This window comes from Podarcis filfolensis, assembly GCF_964270895.1.
Source record: "Podarcis filfolensis genome assembly, chromosome: 13".
NCBI classification, from domain to species: domain Eukaryota; kingdom Metazoa; phylum Chordata; class Lepidosauria; order Squamata; family Lacertidae; genus Podarcis; species Podarcis filfolensis.
Genome location: NC_139615.1, coordinates 39,244,263 through 39,264,652, shown reverse-complemented (window position 1 = coordinate 39,264,652; position 20,390 = coordinate 39,244,263). Strand labels below are relative to the sequence as shown.

The window sequence follows — 20,390 nt, the reverse complement described above, 5'->3', positions numbered from 1 at the left end:
GGAGTGAATGCAGGCTGCACAGCTATCACAGAAGCCAGAACAGCAAGAGGGATTGCTGCTTTCACTGCGCAGCAATCCCTCTTGCTGTTCTGGCTTCTGAGATTCAGATATTTTTTTTTATTGTTTTCCTCCTCCAAAAACTAGGTGCGTCTTGTGGTCTGGTGCGTCTTATAGAGCGAAAAATATGGTAAGTGTCCTTAAGCACAAAAGTGAAAAGGCTTCCTTTTAGGTGAAAAAGTCTGAAACCCTCTGGCCTAGAAAAACCATTCTGCAGACCCATTTCTGATAGTCAAGGAGTATCTATGCTTTCCAATAACCATCTTAAACACATTAGGAAGTCAAGGCAACTTAGCCTTTTACCAAGATACATTTTAATAAGAGCTGTGACAATCACAGTAACTTTCTCTGCATATGGACAAAGCACATGGACTCTGAAAGATGCAATGCAAATTTATATTTGATCTTTGGTAATTATTTCCATTCCAGGAAAAGAATCTATGTGTAAGATGACATGTCTAAGGTAATTTGAATGCCTATGTCAACAAGATATTGGAACAACTGTCCAACCTCTCGTTTTCCTACCGCTAAAAATCATTGTACTAAACACTACACGCTACATAACAGTACTCTATTACTAACAGGAGGAACTCGAGCTTTCTTAGATCTTAACCCTCTGACCCAGGATTGGGAAGGGGTTGGTTGCGGCTACTCAATCTGAAGGGAGTATATTCTGCTCATGCTGAGAAGCCCTCACTCTACACGCAAGGGCTAAATTCTGATTAAGCCCTGACTGAAAACAAGCCCTCCATGGTAATATCCAGGAAAAAACAGTATGTTCCATGACAAAACAAAACTGATGCAACTCCAGCTGGAAAAACACAGAGGTATGAGACATTAGCTTGCAAGTTCCGACAAGTCACCATTTCTTGTCAACAACAAATAGGTGAAGTGGCCCATCATAATCGTACACTTTTTAAAAAAGATACAAAAGGAGATGGAAACAATGGCCGGAACAGTGATCTAAAAAACAGGCAAGGCAGTTATTTTCCTTAAAAATTTCTATTCGTAGAGTTCAAGCTTCTGAATTACCCAGAATCCTTCAAACAGACTCAAAAGTGGCTAATTTGCAGATACACAGGCAGCACTCAAGAGACTTAAGGATGACGATAAAGAGAATTGCTACATAAATAAATACACTTGCAATCAACTCTGAACTATATACAGTGGGAAAGCAGCTAAATTTGCCTCATGAAGATGGCACATGGCTATTTGAGGCAATGCACTTGCGTACAGGTGGCCCCTGTGACATAAGGAAAACAATCTCATATATTTAGCTACAAATTGGCTTCATGATGTCAGTATCCAGAAGATACAAGTGCCACAGTGTTCACAGAGCTGCTGCCTGGCAATATTGCTTGCCATATGCTATTTTCAGCAGCTATATGTTCTTAAAACAGAACTCCCCTATGTAGCAAGAGAGTGGTAGTACTTCCATTTCACCACAGGTGGGTCTTAAAAGTCAATAGCCAGAAATAGCAGACATTTGTTGCCTCACAGCAAGCAGCCTCTCTTGCAGGGATGGGAAACCGGTGGCCCCAGGGTTCGAAATTAGCAGGGCGCCAGGCACATTCCACACCTAAAAGTTCTTCATTTGTGGTCTGGGTGCCCCTTTTTTGCGCCTGGCTGACACTCAAGGATTACTGAAATGTATTGTGCTTTGAAGCCTCAAAGTAAATGTTAAGGATAGACAATATGTTAAGGAGTTTAACAGTAAAGCGTAGAGTGTTTTGAAAACTGAAGTATGGTACCAATACAGTGGTACCTCGGGTTAAGTATTTAATTCGTTCTGGAGGTCCATTCTTAACCTGAAACTGTTCTTAACCTGAAGCACCACTTTAGCTAATGGGGCCTCCCGATCCCGCTGCTGCACGATTTCTGTTCTCATCCTGAAGCAAAGTTCTTAACCCAAGGTACTATTTCTGGGTTAGCGGAGTCTGTAACCTGAAGTGTATGTGACCTGAAGCATATGTAACCCAAGGTACCACTGTATTCTTATTGCAAACACCAAATTAAACATGTATTAACAATTTCTGCTAAAAATGTGATATTAACCATGTGTCACTTATGTGAATTGCGTATTAATTCATGCTTATCAAAAGAATAAATAAAAAGTGTTGCCGCCACCCCCCACCCCCCCGGGGCGACTATACATTCTGTTTTGGCACCCACAACCCAGGTCCCAGAAGCCATTTGGCTCCTAGCTTTTCTATCCCAGTTTCTAACACTGTGTGGTTCTCTAGATACAGTCGTACCTTGATTCTCGAACAGAATGTGTTCCGTCCCGGAACCATTCGAAAACCAAGGCAGGAGTGTCCTGGAGCCAATCAGAAGCCGCAGAAGCCATGCCAGATATTCAGCTTCCCAAAACTGTTCGAAAACCGGAACACTCACTTCCAGTTTTTGATTGTTCGGGAGCTGAAACATACAAGTTCCAAGGCATTCGGCAACCAAGGTGCGACTGTGTTGTTGTGGGCTCCCAATTCCCATCAGCCCCAGCCAGCATGGCCAACAGTTAGGGACGATGAAAACTTTAGTCCAACAACATCCTGAAAGCCTAAGGTTCCCAACCCCCAGACCCTTTAGCAGTTGTGTGAACACAACCATAATGCTCTGAAACCAATCAGCAGCGTAGCGTGGGTTGTCAGCACCCGGGGCAAGGCAAGTAATTTGCGCCCCCTAACCCGGGGCAAGGCAAGTAATTTGCGCCCCCTAACCCCTAACCTGCCGCCGCTGCCAGCTTCTTCTTGCTGCTGCCTGGTCTGGTCTGGTGTGGTTCTCTCCCGCGCTCAGCGCTGCGCTGGGCGGCCGCTGCACTGTCCCTCCCCCAGATAGTCCCTCGCTCTCTCTCCGCACCGCACGCCTGGCACCCACCCCCTCCAAAGTGGGCGGCGACCCGGCGGCTCGGATCGGATTCGCACAGCCAGCACTGTAGTGAGAGAGAGTGAGTGAGCCAGGTAGGGGCAGAGAGCTGCGAGTGCGAGCGCGCCCCCCCCAGATGTTGCGCCCGGTGCGGCCGGCCCCCCTGCACCCCCCACGCTACGCCACTGAAACCAATACAGAAACAACAGCCTGTCCCAAACCTTACAAGCAAAAGCTAATCTTCTCCTCAATCACCCCAAACTAAGAAAGCTGGCACCATTATGTAGAGGAATCTACTCCTGTTTACAGACTCCAGTAAGCAATTGGTATTAAGGTGGCCACAAAGCAGAGGAGATATGGATGGAAGGCAAAGCTCCTCCTCATTTTTCAAGGTGGACTGCTGACAAGCTCTGATGACACCATGGGAGTTGCCTCCTGGAAATGCAAAAGCAGGAGTGAAGTGAAACTTCCCAAAGAGCAGGATCTGGTCCAGGGTTTGCCAGTTTCTGTTTAGATGCAGTACCTTTGCTGGGAGAATAAAGACTTTTAAAATGGGAGATGTTGACATTGTATTGCCCAAGTGGTCAAGAGAAACCAAGATCTGAAATGATAAAATCAAATTCCAAGCACACATTGTAAAAAAACCCTTTTAGCACGAATAAGCACAGAATCCCACAATAATTTGCATTCCCTGCCAACCGTGCAGGCCACAGCAACCGAAGCAGATCATAGACCAATAATGTTAATGAAATCAAGGACAGTATCAGGAGTGTCAACTGTGCTAAGGAAAAGGAGAGGTATTAGTTTATTAAGTAGACAACAGTGTTAAACATCTACACTATACATATGATTATGAAGTTCAAGCAAAGCTTGTAAAGGCCTTAAAAGGGTGTCCTTTCTGCCTTGTAATCCCATTCACTCACAGACTTATTCATAAACATTCCAAAGACTTGAGTAGTAGTAAAACCAGACATTTTTAGAGTGGGCATGTCAACCCCTCCCTCGCCCCTTGCACTTCCTTTCAGCCAAGTTACTTTCTCGTGCCTCAGGCCCCAGGTATATAAACATACAGACCAGAAATTGGTTTTCTGTACACTGTTGGTCACTGGTGTTTGTTTACTTGTGCTACAGTGTTCAGGCAGTGGCTTCAAGATTTTAAGAAGAGTATTAAACTGGAGAACATTTGATGTAATTTTCAGGATCTGATGAAATGGTGAACACTCACAACTTTCAAAAGCAGGGGCACATATTTTATTTAAGCTGCAAGCCAGTGACTTTAATTTGCACCAGGGATTACCGGGACCCTGTCTAAAAAGAACATGCAAACAATTTTAATACTGGTTGCAGATCACCACAGTCTTATACATGCAGTGAAGTAGGCTATTGCCTTTAAAAATCAGGTTGCAATAAATTAAGACTGATGATAAAGGATTCTGTCTTATTTTGTCTAAACAGGTACAGTTTAAAAATCCAGATCCCTATAGCAATGCTCTTTACTTCATACTCCACACACAGGCCAAGCATGCCCCTTGCAGCCAACATGATAGAATGGCAAGAAGAACAGAAATAATGATGTAATAATCAGATTCTTACACAGTATATGGAAATGGCACAATGTCTGTCTGCAATAAGCTACCCATGCCAATAATGTTCTGTAGGTAGTTCCATGGTTCATCAGTTCCACTGTCTACATAATCCTACATGAACCATAGTTCCCTGGAATCTAAGCTTGCAGGCCCTACAGCCTGGATTTCAGGTAGCTGCAGTTCAGGAGATTATTCCACTATGAGAATACTGAGAGAATAGTCTTATAGTCTTATTCTTTATATTAAATGTATATAGCGCCCTTCATCTGAGGATCTCAGGATGGTTTACAGAATGAAAACACAAAAATACATAACATAACAGCAAACAAAACAATAAACACCCCCACACATAGTTTAAAAGGCCATAGATTGTTTATTTAGCCAAAGGCCTAGAGAAGAGGAATGTTTTGCTTGGTGCCTGAAGACATGCAACGCAGATGCCAGGTAAGCCTCCCTGAGGAAAGCATTCCACAAATGGGGAGTCATCACAGAAAAGGCCCGTTCTCATGTTGCCACCCTCTAGACCTCTCATAGAGGAGGGACATGAAGAAAGGCCTCAGATTATGATTGCCGGATGTGGGTTGGATCGGTTAATATGGGGAGAGGTGGTCCACGAGGTATGTCAGCAATAAATATTAGATAAGCATTGAGTTTTTCCATTCTATTGCTAGAGAAGTGATTTAACGAACCAACAAAAATCACATTTATTTATCTAGAAAACACCAACATTAAGGTCACATCGTCATGCAGCAAAGCCTGAAACAGCAATAAATATTTGCTGGATAGTCTTTGTTCCAGACAGCACATTTGCAGTGCTACAGTGGGTTATTCGGTATTTCCTCCTTCACAGTTGGCACTGGACAATTCATAATCATAATAAAGAAGGACTTGAAAAGAACAAATCGTCTTTGTAGTTCTCTGGAGGAAACAAGCAGCCAACAGCAAGCAGTAAAAATAGCTGCAAACTTGGAGCTCTCTAGCCAACCGATTTCAGTGATTTTTGGGCACCAACCCAGATTTTTTTTTTTAAACTCCCAGCTGAACTTCAGTGAGCACTGCAGGGATATCTGCATATTTCTGAAAGTCACAATTGTGACCAATTCAAAAATTTCATCATTGACAAACACCTCCCTCATGATCCTACTTTCCCATTGCTGCCCATTTACTCCTGTAATAGGAGAAAGTGTGCCAAGCTAAAGCTAAATTTCGCACATTGCTGAATTAAGTGTTTGCATAGCAAAAGTTATTCTCTCGCACATAAGTTGCAGAGAACACACCTGAATCAGAAACCAGTTCCCTACAGATACAAATTCGCTTAATAGATATTTATCTTGCCTATCATTTATCAGGAGCTACCTGTTTTCCTATTTAACAGATGTGGCAGAACAAGGTTTCATGCTGCCCAGTGAAACAAGTCATATTTAGCCTGTGGTTCTCTTTGCCAGCATAAACAAGAGTTGTGCTTGTTTGGTTTAATGGTAAGGACAGTGTTGATCGTCCATTTAGGCTCATGACCGAAATGTAAGACAAATGTTGAAGCTAAAGCCAACCAGATGTGATGTACTTTTAAAAATCTATTTATACCACCTGTCCTGCCTACATATGAATAGACAACAGAAGAATGCTTACAGACATCAAAAGATGTGACTGCAAATGTGTCACAGTAGTGTGGTACTGGATATCATGTCTACTCTGGTTTCTTAAATAAATGGATAGTGTAGTTTATGAGTTTGGACCCATTATGCCAAAAATCAGATGAACTTATGCCAAAGTCACATTTTGGTCCAGCATTTTGAGTCAAATGGCAGCTGGTGTCTAAACATTAACAAAGCCTCCCCCCCTCCACTTAGGAACCCTCATGCAGAATTTGGCAGTGATAATCTTGAGAGGCGTCCAAACCACAGAGGACAAACAAGCAAATGGACAGACAAACCACTTTCCAAAACACACAGTAGATTGGGTGAAATATGTCCTCCTACCTAGAAGCATACCCTCTAACGTTAGTAAAAGTTGCAGAGCAAGCAAGAGTTTGGATTTGATATCCCGCTTTATCACTACCCGAAGGAGTCTCAAAGCGGCTAACAATCTCCTTTCCCTTCCTCCCCCACAACAAACACTCTGTGAGGTGAGTGGGGCTGAGAGACTTCAGAGAAGTGTGACTAGCCCAAGGTCACCCAGCAGCTGAATGTGGAGGAGCAGGGAATCAAACCCGGTTCACCAGATTACGAGTCTACCGCTCTTAACCACTACACCACACTGGCTCTCTTTTTCCAGCTGAACCTCCCTAGGGAAAGAATTCCACAAATGGGGACCTACTGCAGAAAAGGCCCCTTCTCGTGTTGCTACCCTCCTGACCTCATGGAGGTGGTACACAAAGAAGGACCTCAGAGGATGATCACAGGGTCTGGGTAGGTTCTTATGGAGAGGCGGTCCTTGAGGTATTGCGATCTTGAGTCATTTAAGGTTTTATAGGTCAGAACCAGCAGTCTGAATTAGGTCCACAAACTAATTGACGGCCACTGCAGATCAGTGTAATATGCTCAAACTGTCTTGCCCTGGTGAGCAACCTAGCCACCAAATTCTGCACCAGTTGAGGTTTCCAAACCTTCTTCAGAGGCAGCCCTATGTAGAATGTATTGCAGTAATCTAACCTAGGGGTTATCAGAGCATAGGCAACACCAGTTAGGCTGCCCTAGAGAAAATGTACTGTACAAAGAGAGAATGGACACATCCAGGAGTAAAAAGGAGGAAGCAATAAGCTACAAAAATCCAAACAAGGGGTTGCTGCAGCAACTGCCAGCACTGACAATTGGCACACAGCATGCAAAAACAGCTTATTCTACTATCTTCGTGCTATACGTGGGTGGGGTGAATAATGGACTCTGCCTCTAAGCCTTCTTCCAGTAGCAACTGTTTGTCCCACCTCATGGGAACCAGACACATTTAAAAAGCCATTTCCTGGATGGAATTTAATTTTCAGACAGATACTTAGGACTATCAAGCCACAGCAGGACCTTTTAAAGAACAACAAAGGGCCATAGCTTGCTGCTCACATTGAATGAGCACCAAGGAGCACCTTCCCCAAGATGCACGCACTTGTAACAAGGATTTATTGCCATTCAAAGTTGTTTAACTGCTCCAAAGGTTAATTATTACTCTTTATTACAGGGATCTGTCTAAAGTGACATGGCAAGCAACTGCATGCTATGGTTATGTAGCAACCAACCCAAGATGCTTCACTACTCATGCTCTTACAAAGGCCACTGGTAAAAGGTTCAACAGCAGCATTAGAAGTCAAGGAAGCAGATTAATTAGTTAGATAATAAGGATGACAAGCATCCTTTGGAACCAGGAACAGGTCCTACTATTAAGCAACAAATGTTTTTCTTTACCTTGGACTCAGCTATACAGCTGTAAATAAAACGCTTTTAATGTGTTGTAAAGTGCAATATACAAATGTGACACTAGATGGCGATGGTGAGCTATGGCAAATTCAATATATTTTTTTTCAAAACATTTTCTAACCAAGCATTTTCACAGTGTTTTTTTATATGTGTGTAGATTCCATCCTTGTTTTGTTTTCCTCTCTAGGTTATGGTAGCAGTGAAACAGGGACTGGATAGCATTTTAGACTAAAAGTCATTATTTAACTCATCAGTTCATTCAACAGAATGACTTAAATGAGGGACGGGAAACTTGCGCCCCTCCCAATGGCTTGCATCTTCCATAAGTAAGAATGGCCTGTGGTCAGGCATTATGGGAGCTGTAGTCCACAGGTCACAGGTTTCTCACCTCTGGTTTAAATGTAAGCAAAGAGCTATCTCAGATTTGGCCATGTCACCATTCAGATAAGCTGCTCATGTGGCCACTTCTGAAACCTCCACACAACAATCCAACTGAAGGAAAATCATTTTTCTGCATGCTGGGTTTCATTAAAAAAGTTCCCTCCTGCAGCTATATATGCAGAATTCCTTGATGACATGGGTATTTTAACTCAGGAGTAGCAAAAGCCAGGAGGTAAGCAAGATATGTATGAAGAACTTGGAAGACAGCAACACCTAGCTGTTGTACATATTTTATGGGCTAATAGCCGTAAGTAAATAAATAAATAAATAAATAAATAAACACCTAGCTGCTTTGCCTTGTATAGTTGCAGACTTGATTCCATACGCTAAGAGAGTAAGTGGGCCTCTTTGGGATTTGAGGAAGAAAGAGCAGCAAATCCCTTTGGATATGGGGCTCTATTAGCAGGCACCCCAGGGGCACACGTAAAGAAATTGGTAGTCTGTTTTTCAAGGCTGAAAGCAACTTTAAATAGCCATGAATTAGCAGGGGTGGCTTTAGGCCAGTCCTCCTTTGTCCCCTTTCAGGGCCCAATCTGTAAAAAAGGAAACAATGTTCTAAGTTTCAGGGCTATACGAAAAGAAAAATAAGAACTGTAAAACTATGATGGGAGATGGTTACTGTCTTAATGCCCTCTTACAAGATTCTCATTGTCATCCGGCCGACAACTGCTGGAAACAGAATGAATCCTTGATCTGACCCAACCAGGGCTCTTTTTATATTGTGTTACTATCTTAAAACTCCTTAGCTGAAGTGTCATAGGGGCCAACAAGTTATACAGTAATAATAAAGCAATGCATTTATTCTATGTGCCCAATTATGGTGCCCGTTATAGCGATCCTACATGTTTAAACAACACAAATTTAAGGCAAGGCTTAGTTTCGGGAATATCAGTGCCCTTGTTGAGAGGTTTGCAAGGCAGTGATCCAAGGTAACCTGAATGTGTGAAGCTCCTAATTGGTTATCAAGGGAGACTAGACAAACAAAGCAAGGGCGTGAACCCAGCATACCAGCAGAATGGAAGTCTCTGTGCCATTAACTCTTTCTTTTGCATCTCAGCTTCATTAACTTTGTTCAGAGCTCCACAAGCTTGGACTCTGATTCATGCATAACAAGAATTTCATAGATTCAGGTAGGTAGCTGTGTTGGTCTGACGCAGTCGGAATAAATAAAAAAAAATGTCCAGTAGCACCTTAGAGACCAACTAAATTTGTTCTGGGTATACGCATTAGTGTGCATGCTTATAGTGGAACCAATGTGAGCAAAGGGGTTGCATGCAGAAGTACATTAACAGAGAATGTATACAGGTCTACAGTTTCACACATACAGCAATCAAATACTGCTACATGCCAAGGATGTCACAATCACAAAAAGCCTCTGCAACTCAGTGAAGGATGATGCTACCTTTCTGATAGGAAGAAAATCCCCTAGAAGAGAATCATCCATGACTCAACATTATGGTATCCAATGAGGCACAGTTACTAAGGATGCCTTGTAATATATCCCTAACATGAATTCGAGTCAAATAGTTTCACATGCAAGGCATTCATGTTAGATAGATTCTAAAATACCTGTTAGGCATTTCTTAAGTTATCTGGAAACAAGGTTGCTGTTTATTGTAGGCGTCTTAGTCTGTCATCAACTGGGGGGGGGGGGGAAATCCCACATCAATTTATTACTCTTCTTTAAAACCCTGGGATTAATTGAGGGAGAGGTGGGGGGGAGACACATGACAGGTGTCAATTCACCTCTGCAGCACCACAAACCCCCACCCCAAGATGAGAAATAAATGGGGGGCAGGGGGTAGAAGAGAATGACAGAAGAGTTCGGGCTGCAAACACCCAATTCCATCCTCACCCCTTTTTGCAATGTTTTCGGATCACTTCCGGGTTTGGCATGGTGCATGCGTGAGAAGTTTGCGCACATATCAGAAGCACCTAAAACGGTCACTACCTGTAATAATAAACAGGGAAACATTGGAGGGGTAGGGAGAGAAGTAAATTTTCTGCCCCCAAGCACAATGGTCATGTCAACGTAATTCCCAATATGAGCTGTCTCCTCATAGATGCCAGAGCACTATAGGCTTCTGATACTGTAGGAATAATTTGATTGTCTAACCTCCCCTACTTGACTGGAGTCAAGATTTGGCCAGCGAATTTGAGGGAAAGGGAAGGAGTGGAGAAGAGAGATGCTTTACTGAAGCTCAACACTGCCTATAACAGTTATGAAAGCAGATTAAAACGCAATATGAAAATGTGGAAGAGATTCATATTAGCCAACCATGCGAGAGGCCAAACAAAACATACCACTTGAAACACTTTCTAAAAGCCAATAAGGCGAGTGTGCTGAAGATATGAGGGGTTGGAGAGCTGATGTAAAGGCCCTCTTTCTATCTGAAACAGTTCTTACCTCATGGCACCAGACAAGCAGAGCAAGGGAGGGATCGCCCCACCTAAGCTTTCATTTCTTTAAAAAAAGTGTAGGTTCTAAAATTTGTAGAATCCGAGATATGAGGGGAAACACACCATTTTCTTCTTTTTGTGCAAGAGAGAACTTAGCCTGCTCCCCTTTTTCAGTGTTTTACTTGGCCAATTCTCACAGGGAGCTGCTATACAACTAGATGACCAAAGTTGTCAAAGGGTTAATAGAGGAGGAGTTGGTTGCAGAGGTATACCCTGCCCATTTGACTGGGCTGCCCTAGCTACTCTGGGCGGCTTCCAGCACATATAAAAACATAGTACAACATAAAAACTTTAAAAGCTTCCCTACACAGGGCTGCCTTCAGATGTTTCCTAAATGTTATATAATTACTCATCTCCTTAACATCTGATGGAAGGGCATTCCACAGAATGGGCGCCACTACCCAAAAGGCCCTCTGAAAGCCTCTAAAGATTAGCACCAGCATAAGGAAACTCACAGTGGCATTTGGCATTTTCTGAAGTTTCTATGTTGCCTTCAAGAAAAGGCCCACGTAGAGTGATATAGTAAATGCCGAAGATTTAAAATGCAGAAGTCAATGTGGCAAGACCCCTCGTCTCTAAAGGAACAGAGGCTGATAAATCACACTGCCGAACACAACAGGAACCTGCTTATAAAAAGTAGGGTTGGACAGGACTCCCAAACTCTGCATCTATTCTGACAGAGAATCGTGGCCCCAAACACAGAAAAACCTATCGCAGAAGCAGCACATTTTTGTCTAGACACAACTTTAGATTGTTTGTGCTCATTCATCTGATTACTGATTTCAATGCTCAACATGTAGCATAATTCTATAACTGCCATTTTCTAAGCTGATCAACATGCAAATGTGGATATACATGACAAGTCCATGCAGAAAGTTCATTTTGATAGGAAAATGCAGGGTTTTATTTCTGTCAAGATGTGTAGAGGAACCATTACTAGCTATTGTTACAATCATGTGGTCTAATGTCATGGTCCCTGGACCCCAGGGAGTCCACAGCACCATTTACATAATAAAAACTACCATAGAGATCAAAGTTTTCAAAAGTAGGGGGTGCATGGCTTGGCTTTTGAAAAACAGGGAGTCTGATCTTACTTAGCTAATTGGGAACCATTGGTTTAGTGGATATACACTAGCCTAGGAAACGGGCATTATTTTTTCACAGGGGTTTATAAAAGATTTGTGGCTAAATTAAGCTAGGGCTTTCTGATCTCCACACCACCTCCTTTCGGTCAGATTCCTATCCAGCGTTCTTACAGGAAGTTATGAGACAAAAGTACAGTAAGCACAGCACACTCGCAAACGAGTCTGTTTGGTTTACCCTGTAAAATGAGACCTGCTTTCACACTCTTCTTTTTCTAGCATATAGTCCACAAATTGTTTGTCTAACCAGAAAGCCAATTTTAGGAAGTCTCCCTGCCTTATTTGCTCATGCTTTTGCAAAAGGAGTAATATGTTTGGAATTACAAGGGGATATAGGGACATTCTTGTGGTGAGTTTGGTTTTTCATTGGCAATAATAATAATAATGTGAATTCCCTTCCTGCTACAGAAATCTCTCCCGTCACCAGCACAAAGCAGCATTCAGAAAGCTTAACATCTACCACTCCAAGGGCAAGTTAAAAGAATATCAGCACCGCATATATTTTCTCACTAGTAATATAGCTGGTCATTGAAAGTAGCATTTACTTCCTAAATATTATATTCATCTACAATAAGTTATGGAGAAAAATAAAAGCACTAGAGTGTGCAGTTTCAGACTCCCATGCTCTGTGCCCTTTATAAAGAAGTGATTGCAGCACAATTTATAGCCAAATCTTAAATTTTAAACATTCAGTTCCAAATATTTGTTTCTAGCTTTAGTATTAATTTGATTGCACATATGCTTTACTAGGGTATATTTAGAGTTCTTAAACACATTGTCCCAGAAGCCAGTGGGGAATCAGTATTCTGGTAGAAATTAACTCTGAGTGACAAGCTCTTAAAAAATAACTTTTCAGCTGTTGTTTTAAAAACATTTTGCTTCCATTGAACCAGTGGCAGCAGCAGAGCCACTCAAGGCAGCTGCTGGTTACCATTTTCTATTTCCCCAAATGCTGCAGTCATAGTATTGAACATTTAAATTGACATCCATGGACAAATTGTGACTGATGAGAAAAAGTTATGTGAGAATTCTACTTGTGACTCCAAGTCATCACTTGACATTGCAGCTTTTGTGATAAACGTGTAAGTGTGAACCAGCCCTAAGGTAGGAATTTAAACCCAAAGAAACAAGCACTTCTTTAAAGAATTTAAGATTTCCAGAATGGTTGGTTGTGCTTAATGAAGATGAGTAAATATCTTGCAAGGGCCTATAGATTGGGATACTAAGCTCAACACTTAGGGAAAAGTATAAGATCCCTAAAAATACTCTCAGCAAAATGTAAGCCTAAAGCAGCAGCTCTCTAAGCCAGAAGCTTTCCTTTTAGGAATCATTGGGGATGAGATCCGCAAAGATTTGAAGAAATTATTCATGTACGCCACCACGGCAGCGAGAGTATTGATAGCACAAAACTGGAAACGAGACCAAATTCCAACGAAGAGGGAGTGGCAAGTGAAGCTGGTGGAATTCGCAGAGATGGACAAGTTGACAGGGCAATTAAGAGACCAAGAGTACCAAAAATTTAACAACAATTGGAGTAATTAAAAAAAATCTGAAAGATTACTGCATTGATTTAAAAATCTTGACTGGGCGAGAATAACTCTTGTAAAGATAACTAGTAGAAACTGTGGAAAAGATGGAAAACAGAAGATTAGATACAACTGGGAAGGCATACAACATAGAATTCTATGGACCCAAGTAAGAGGTGGAAGGAAGTCCGGTGCAAACAATGTAAAAACACAATGAGTAGATAAGTAACATAGTTTTTCCCCCCCTTTTTTTGTTTACGCATACATGTTCGATGGTGTAATGTTGAGAGATCTCAAATGTTTATTGTATGTGTTGTATGTAAAGGATGTATTGTATGAAAAGGATGGCTGTAAATTAATTGAAAAACCAATATATATGTTCAAAAAATAAATAAAGCAGCAGCTCTCTTCACTGAGAAGGCACTGAAGGCAGGGTTCGAATCCTCACACACCCATGAAGCTCACTGGGTGACCTTGGACCAGTCACCATCTCTTAGCCTAACCTACCTCACAGGGTTGTTGTGAGGGTGAAATGGGGAGGAGAAGCATGTGCACCACCTTGAGATCCTTGGCAGAGAATGGTGGTATATAAATGTAATAAATAAATAACAAATAAACCAGCAGTTGCCCCTAATAAATGAGGGGCTTCTGCCAAGGGGCATACAATTCACCCAGATCCTGGACAGAGGAAAGGAAGACACTGCCTGCTTCAAGAGCTTCTTCCACCCTGGAATTTTGTGCTCCTCTTGTCATTGCTCCGGGAACTTCAGATTTGAAAACCACTTGATTATAGAATAGGATCAAGAGATGGTGAGCAGAGTAAACTGGGATGCCCTAAATTGTGGAGGGGGAATGTAGTTGTATAGGGCTAGGGATAAAATTTTTGTTGCTAAGTAGAATGTTGAAATCCAGGCGCTCCAAGATGGCACTCTAAACACATGTTTTGGGGGAAATGGATATAATTCCTCACACTTCTCTTAAATCACCAGAACTCAGGTCATCCAATGAAGCTGACCGGCAGGAAATTCAGGTGAGAGGATGCGGGGGGGGGGAGTATTACTTCACAGAGTGTATAATTTATGGAACTCACCATCATAGAAGGTCACTAGCTGAGATGGATTTTAAAAGATTAGAGAAATTCAGTCTATCAATAGCTGCTAGTCATGACCTCTAGTTTGAGAGGCCACTAAATACTAGTTGCCAGAAAGTGACAGGAAAGGGCTATTGACCATGTCTTACTTATGGGCTTCTCAGATGAACCTGACCGGCCACTACAGGAAGCAGAATGTTGGACTGGATGCACCATGGTCCAATCTGACTTTGACACAGTAATATCCTAGAACAGATTTTAAAGGAGCCCATTTGCAAGATTCTTGATAACAATGTAGTCATTAGTAGAAGCTGGGACAATCTTATGCTGGCTTCTACTGAAGAACACTCAATCAGACAACTCCCGTTTCGTCTTTATTCTAATTGCAGAGCTTGGTGAATTGTGGGAATTCTGTGGATGTAATTTATCTAGATTTCATCAAATCATTTGACCAAGTCCTTAATCATATTTTGGTTAGCAAATTGGTTAAATGCAGGCTAGACAATAACGCTGTCAGCTGGATTAACAGCTAACTGAAAAACTGTACTCAAGAGTGGAGCAGGGCTTTGCTCCGAGCCCCATATACTTCAACAACATTTTCATTAATGACTTAGATGAAGGAGCAGAAGGGATCCTTATCTAGTTTGGCAAGGACAAAGAACTGAGTGGGATACAAAGTTCTGCATCTGGGAAGGGGCGTGTGTGAACAGATATAGGATGGGAGATGCTCAACTTGGCAGCAGTACATGTGAAAATGATCTCAGGATTGTAGCTAATCACAAGATACCAATGAGTCAACAGTGTGAGGCAGCTGCAAACAAGGCTAGGGAAATTTTAGGCTGCAGAAGAGTCATACTCTTCAACTCAAAAAGCAATGGTTCAATTTTATGCAGAAATCTTAATTCATAAGGAGTACTGTGCCCTGTTCTGGGCTGTTGCACTTAAAGGAGGAAATAGACAGTCCGGTATTGGTTCAGAGGAAGGCAAGAAAAAAAAACAAGTCCTATGACTTGTCCTATGACAGTTGGTTACAAGAAGTCCTATGACAGTTGGTTACAGTGTGGTGCTGATAATGCCAAGGTTGAAGGTTCGATCCCCATATGGAACAGCTGCATATTTCTGCATTGCAGGGGGTTGGACTAGATGATCCTCAGGGTCCCTAGACTATATGGAGATGGCAGAAATGACCGGCAGAATCCGAGACCTGGGAGAAGAAATGATGGAAGAGGACTGGAAAAAGTTCAAAGATTATCTACAGAAACATTGTAAATTGTTTGAATGTTAAAATGATGTGGGATGTAAAGGTAACATGGCATTTGGGATATGGTTAAAGGAGATAGGAAAAAAAAAGGAGTTAAAAAAGAGGGGAAACTAGAGACTTAATAAGTGGGAGCCTATAATTATAAATGAAATTTGAAAGAGGGTTAGAATTTGCTGAATTTGACGGAATAAAGAGGAACACAAAAAAGGGAGATGTGAGGAGGTCAGGAAAGAGGAATACGAAATCTTGAAAGTTAAAAGTGGATTTTTTTTTCTTTTTTCTTTTTCTGTATTATGTGTGATTTTTTTTGTTTTTTGGTTTTTTTTCTGTGTTGGTATATGTAGTGTTGGATTTTTATGTTCTGTAAAACTCTAATAAACATTTATTAAAAAAAAAATAGATGATCCTCAGGGTCCCTTCCAACTCTACACTTCTATGCTTCTATGAATGAGGAACCTGTGGCCCTCTAGATATCGTTGAATTCCAACTCCCATCAGCCTCAGTCAGCATGACCAATGGCCAGGGGTGATGGGATATGGGATCCAGCAACATCTGCAATACTACAAGTTCCCCAATCCTGGACTAAAAGAAGTGGGGATGCTTATGCTGGCCATGAGAAGGGGGCAGGATGTGGGAGACGACAACACACTTCAATTACCTAAACAGCTGTCACTAAAGAACAGAACAAAGACTTGCTCCATGCTGCTTCAGAGGGCAGGATTAGATCTAATGGGTTTAAGTTACAGGAGGGTAGATTTTGATTCAACATTAGGAAAATCTTCTTAATGATAATATCAATTTTGACAATGGAATTAAAGACTTGGTGTGGGGTTTTCCTTTGCTGAAGGTCTTCAAGCAGAGTCTGGAAAGCCGTTAATTGAGGCTTCCCTGCAACGAGAGGTTCCTATATGGCTCCTCCTAGCTCTATGGTGACTTCCAAACATTATCCCATCCAGGAACTGACAGCCCAGATTTTCAAGGAACTTCCATTAGGCAACTCTAGATAGTTCTCTTGCTTCTGGAAGAACAGGCCCCACTACTCTTGTGATCCTGAAAACACTTCTGGAAGTAGTGGATTTTCAAGAGAGATTTGGAAGACAAGGAGGACAGCTAATCCAGTGTATAGGTGAAAGAATGTTAGATCGCACAAGGGGAGAGAGGCTTCAGTAGGAGACCATAAATCCTGTTCATCAGCTATGTCTTTCAAACCAAATTGCACAATTTATCCCTGGATGAATTAGGGCTTATGCTAACGTCCTAAGCATATTTACTTAAAAATAAACTGAACTGAAACCAATTGAACAAAGTTCCATAAAGATATGTCCAGGATCAGTATGTCTGTTTTCATGAAATATAAACTTCGCCAACCCAGAAATGCTCATATGTGCCAAATGTGTTTAAATATAGTGACATGTCTACAGCCACAGACCACACACCCGCCCAGAGAAATGGAATACCATTTTGCCACGAAACCAACAAAAATAGGCACTGACCAGCTGCTGCAACTGAGCTAAACATCTAGAAGAGATGCCTGTTTCACTGCAAGAAAGCTAGATGCAACTTATTTGCAATGAAGGAAGAGAATATATATTTGCAAAATGTTTTGATACTCCACTTAGCAAGCCTAAGCATACTTATTTGAAAATAGGTTCCATTCAAGTAAATGGAAGGGTTCAAACAAGCACTCTCAAGATCATAAACATAAATGCTACTTTCTGAATGATGGTGAGGGGAGAGAAGACTGAAAAATTTACCTTATTCTCTCCCCCGCCCCCTTTCAAATTATTTTCCCTGTTCTGCCTTCAAGAATTTCAGCCATTATTCTGTTCCTTGAAAGAGCTGTTTGCCAGGGCATAGTGATTATGAAATAGCCGCAGGGCAGGTGTTTCATGATCACATTGGCAACACATGGCAGCCCTGGAGGGAATTAGCAATTAACCATTGTATTCAATTCTGCCTTTTCTAAGAAGCAATTATAGTTCAGTTTTTAAGCATATATTTTACATTACTGAAAAGCAAGATGTGCCAGGTAACCCAATTCAGCTACCATTTTCGCTGGATGAAGATTCTGGACAGGATGGCAAAATACTCTCAGACTTTGGCCACAACTGCTGTGAACAACACAGATCAGAAAGAGATACTCAGTCTCTCCCTCTCTGTTCACTTGCTGGAGCTGCCAAAACAATGGCTGGTATTTTGTTTTATTTTTACAGGCTGCTATGCAATCCTGGTTGGGTAATATGGGGACAGAGGGATACCTAAGACAGGCATTCCCAACCTGCGGCCCTCCAGCTGTTTTGGCTTACAACTCCCATGATCTCTAGCTAACAGGACTAGTGGTCAGGGGTGATGGGAATTGTAGTCATAAATATCTGGAGGGCTGAAGGTTGGGGATGCCTGACCTAACAGCAGCTTTTCTGCAGTTTACCCTGTTCTCTGATTATGAAACATTTTGTGGTCTGGATTTCATAGGGTTAGGAATGTGGGCATGGCGATGATGGCAGGATCCCTGACTAACACCACCTTACCAATGCTATGATTAAGACACACTACAAACATGCCATTCAAATCACAGTGCTTACTGATGAACGTTGAAATAGTGGTGATAAAAATCTCTCTATGCTCTCCTTTGGGAGGGGATCTACTCTGAAAGTTAGGGAAAGGTCAAAATACTTAGATAAATAAAATGAAATGGCTTTGGGATATTTCAAGCGGTTACTTCGGTTTTGCTGTTGAGGATTGATATTGAGCATGAGGCAGGATGTCAGCCTAGGTAGACCATTGATTTGACCTAGCAGGACCACACATGTACAAAGCACAAGGGGGCAACCTACAGCTCAAGGGTCACCTACAGTCCTCCACCACTTTCAGTGTGGTCTACCAAGCCCTAAATACAGTGGTACCTCCGGTTAAGTACTTAATTCGTTCCAGGGGTCCGTTCTTAACCTGAAGCACCACTTTAGCTAACGGGGCCTCCTGGTGCCGCTGCGTCGCCAGAGCACAATTTCTGTTCTCATCCTGAAGCAAAGTTCTTAACCCGAGCTAATATTTCTGGGTTAGCAGAGTCTGTAACCTGAAGCGTATGTAAACTGAAGCGTATGTACCCCAAGGCACCACTGTAATGAATGGATAGAAGAATAAAAGTGAGAGAAGGGTACTGTGAACAGGTGTGAGAGAGAATGAATGAATGTGGAAAGGGAGAGAATGAATGCATGGGTGAACAAATTAAGGGAAGAGAGGCAGACAGACAAGCTCTTCCACCCACTTTTTGCTTCAGACCTCCCCACACACCCCATCACAGGTAGGTGGTCCACAGCTACCTTCCCCCAAAAGAATATGGTCTCCGACTCATCCCCCTGACAAAACCATTGATGTATGATTCTATGAAAGCTCACACCCTCCTTAGGGCCACTACTGGCAATAAGATGCTGCGGGACTCCTATTTAAGTGACTGGATTTTAAAAAAACAAAAACCACAAAATCATTATCAGGATACGATTAAAAGAGCCTATCAAGAGAAGGAAACTTTTGCAGCCAGGTGCACTTCAGGCAGCGACCAGGAAAACGGAGTGGCCAACCAACCAGGAAATAATCCGGTCGGAATCTTGCCTCTTCCCACGAACTCGCCCCATATGGCCCAGAGGCAACACGCCCACTCTTTCGCTCTCGGTCTTTAGCCACCCCACGCGCACCGGGGAGCCGCAGCAACGCCCGGGCGGTTTTCCGGGCAAGCGAGGGCTCGCAAGGATGGAAAAAAAGAGCTCCAGGTACGCGCGTGAGAGAGAAACGCTCGCTGCTGCTGGACCGCTCGAGAGCTCTGAGTTCGAATCCCGCGCAAAACCCGCGACGCTTAGCACCTGCCTGCTTCCCCCCTGCCCAGTCTCAACCCACCAATCAGAGAGATCTCTGCTCCTGCCCCCTCCCTCGGAAATTCGATGGGGAGGGGCGCCGGGAGAGAGAGAGAGGGACCCGCGACGCCCCGCCCACTCCCCCCACTCCTTTCTTTTTACCTCAGCCGAAGGTTGGCCATGAACTCGGGCATGGAGACGGCGTCGAGCAGCACGAAGTCCGCCTTGCCGAACTCGAGGCTCTCCTGCTCGGCCATGGCGCTGCGAAGGGTGTGAAGGGACCCGGCGGACGGAGCGGCAAAGCCCACACGGCGGGCGAAGGGAAGGAGGACGGTCGGGCGCGCGCGCCGGAGCCGGGCAGAAAAGCGCAGCCGACCGGCCGAGGGAGTCGACTCGAGGAGGCCACGCCCCCTTCACCTGAGAGGCCGCTCGGGACTGGAGGCGCGCGCGTCACGCCCGAGCTGGGCGGGGCTGCGGGCGGGGAGAAGCCACGCCCACTCTTGGATGCCTGCCGCCCCTCCCCTCTCTCGCTCTATGAAAGCTTTACTTGCAGGGCCACCTGGCGGCTCGCTTGCGTACGACGTGACGTTCAAACGTCGTCTCTCGACGTAGGTAGTTTAGAACGCTTGTAGCCCGCCTTTCCTCTCAAGGCGCTCCAGGCGAGGTGCGTGGTTTTTCTTTCCTTTTCCTCTTTTATCTCCACAACCATCTTG

General features: G+C 43.1%; 1 protein-coding gene across 2 annotated transcripts in view; it reads right to left on the bottom strand.

Moving 5' to 3' along the window:
- The window catches only part of MYO1D (myosin ID), a 178,907-nt gene extending 158,796 nt beyond the window's left edge, over positions 1-20,111 (bottom strand). Inside the window, exon 1 of one of the 2 annotated variants that reach the window (XR_014540993.1) lies at positions 19,840-20,111. Coding sequence is in view for 1 of the 2 variants with exons in the window: in XM_083582581.1 (XP_083438707.1) it covers positions 19,840-19,934 (95 nt within the window). In the remaining variant the exon portion in view is untranslated. The remainder of the gene's footprint in view (positions 1-19,839) is intronic. The other variant, XM_083582581.1, reaches the window with a different exon arrangement.
- Between the last annotated feature and the right edge of the window lie 279 nt (positions 20,112-20,390).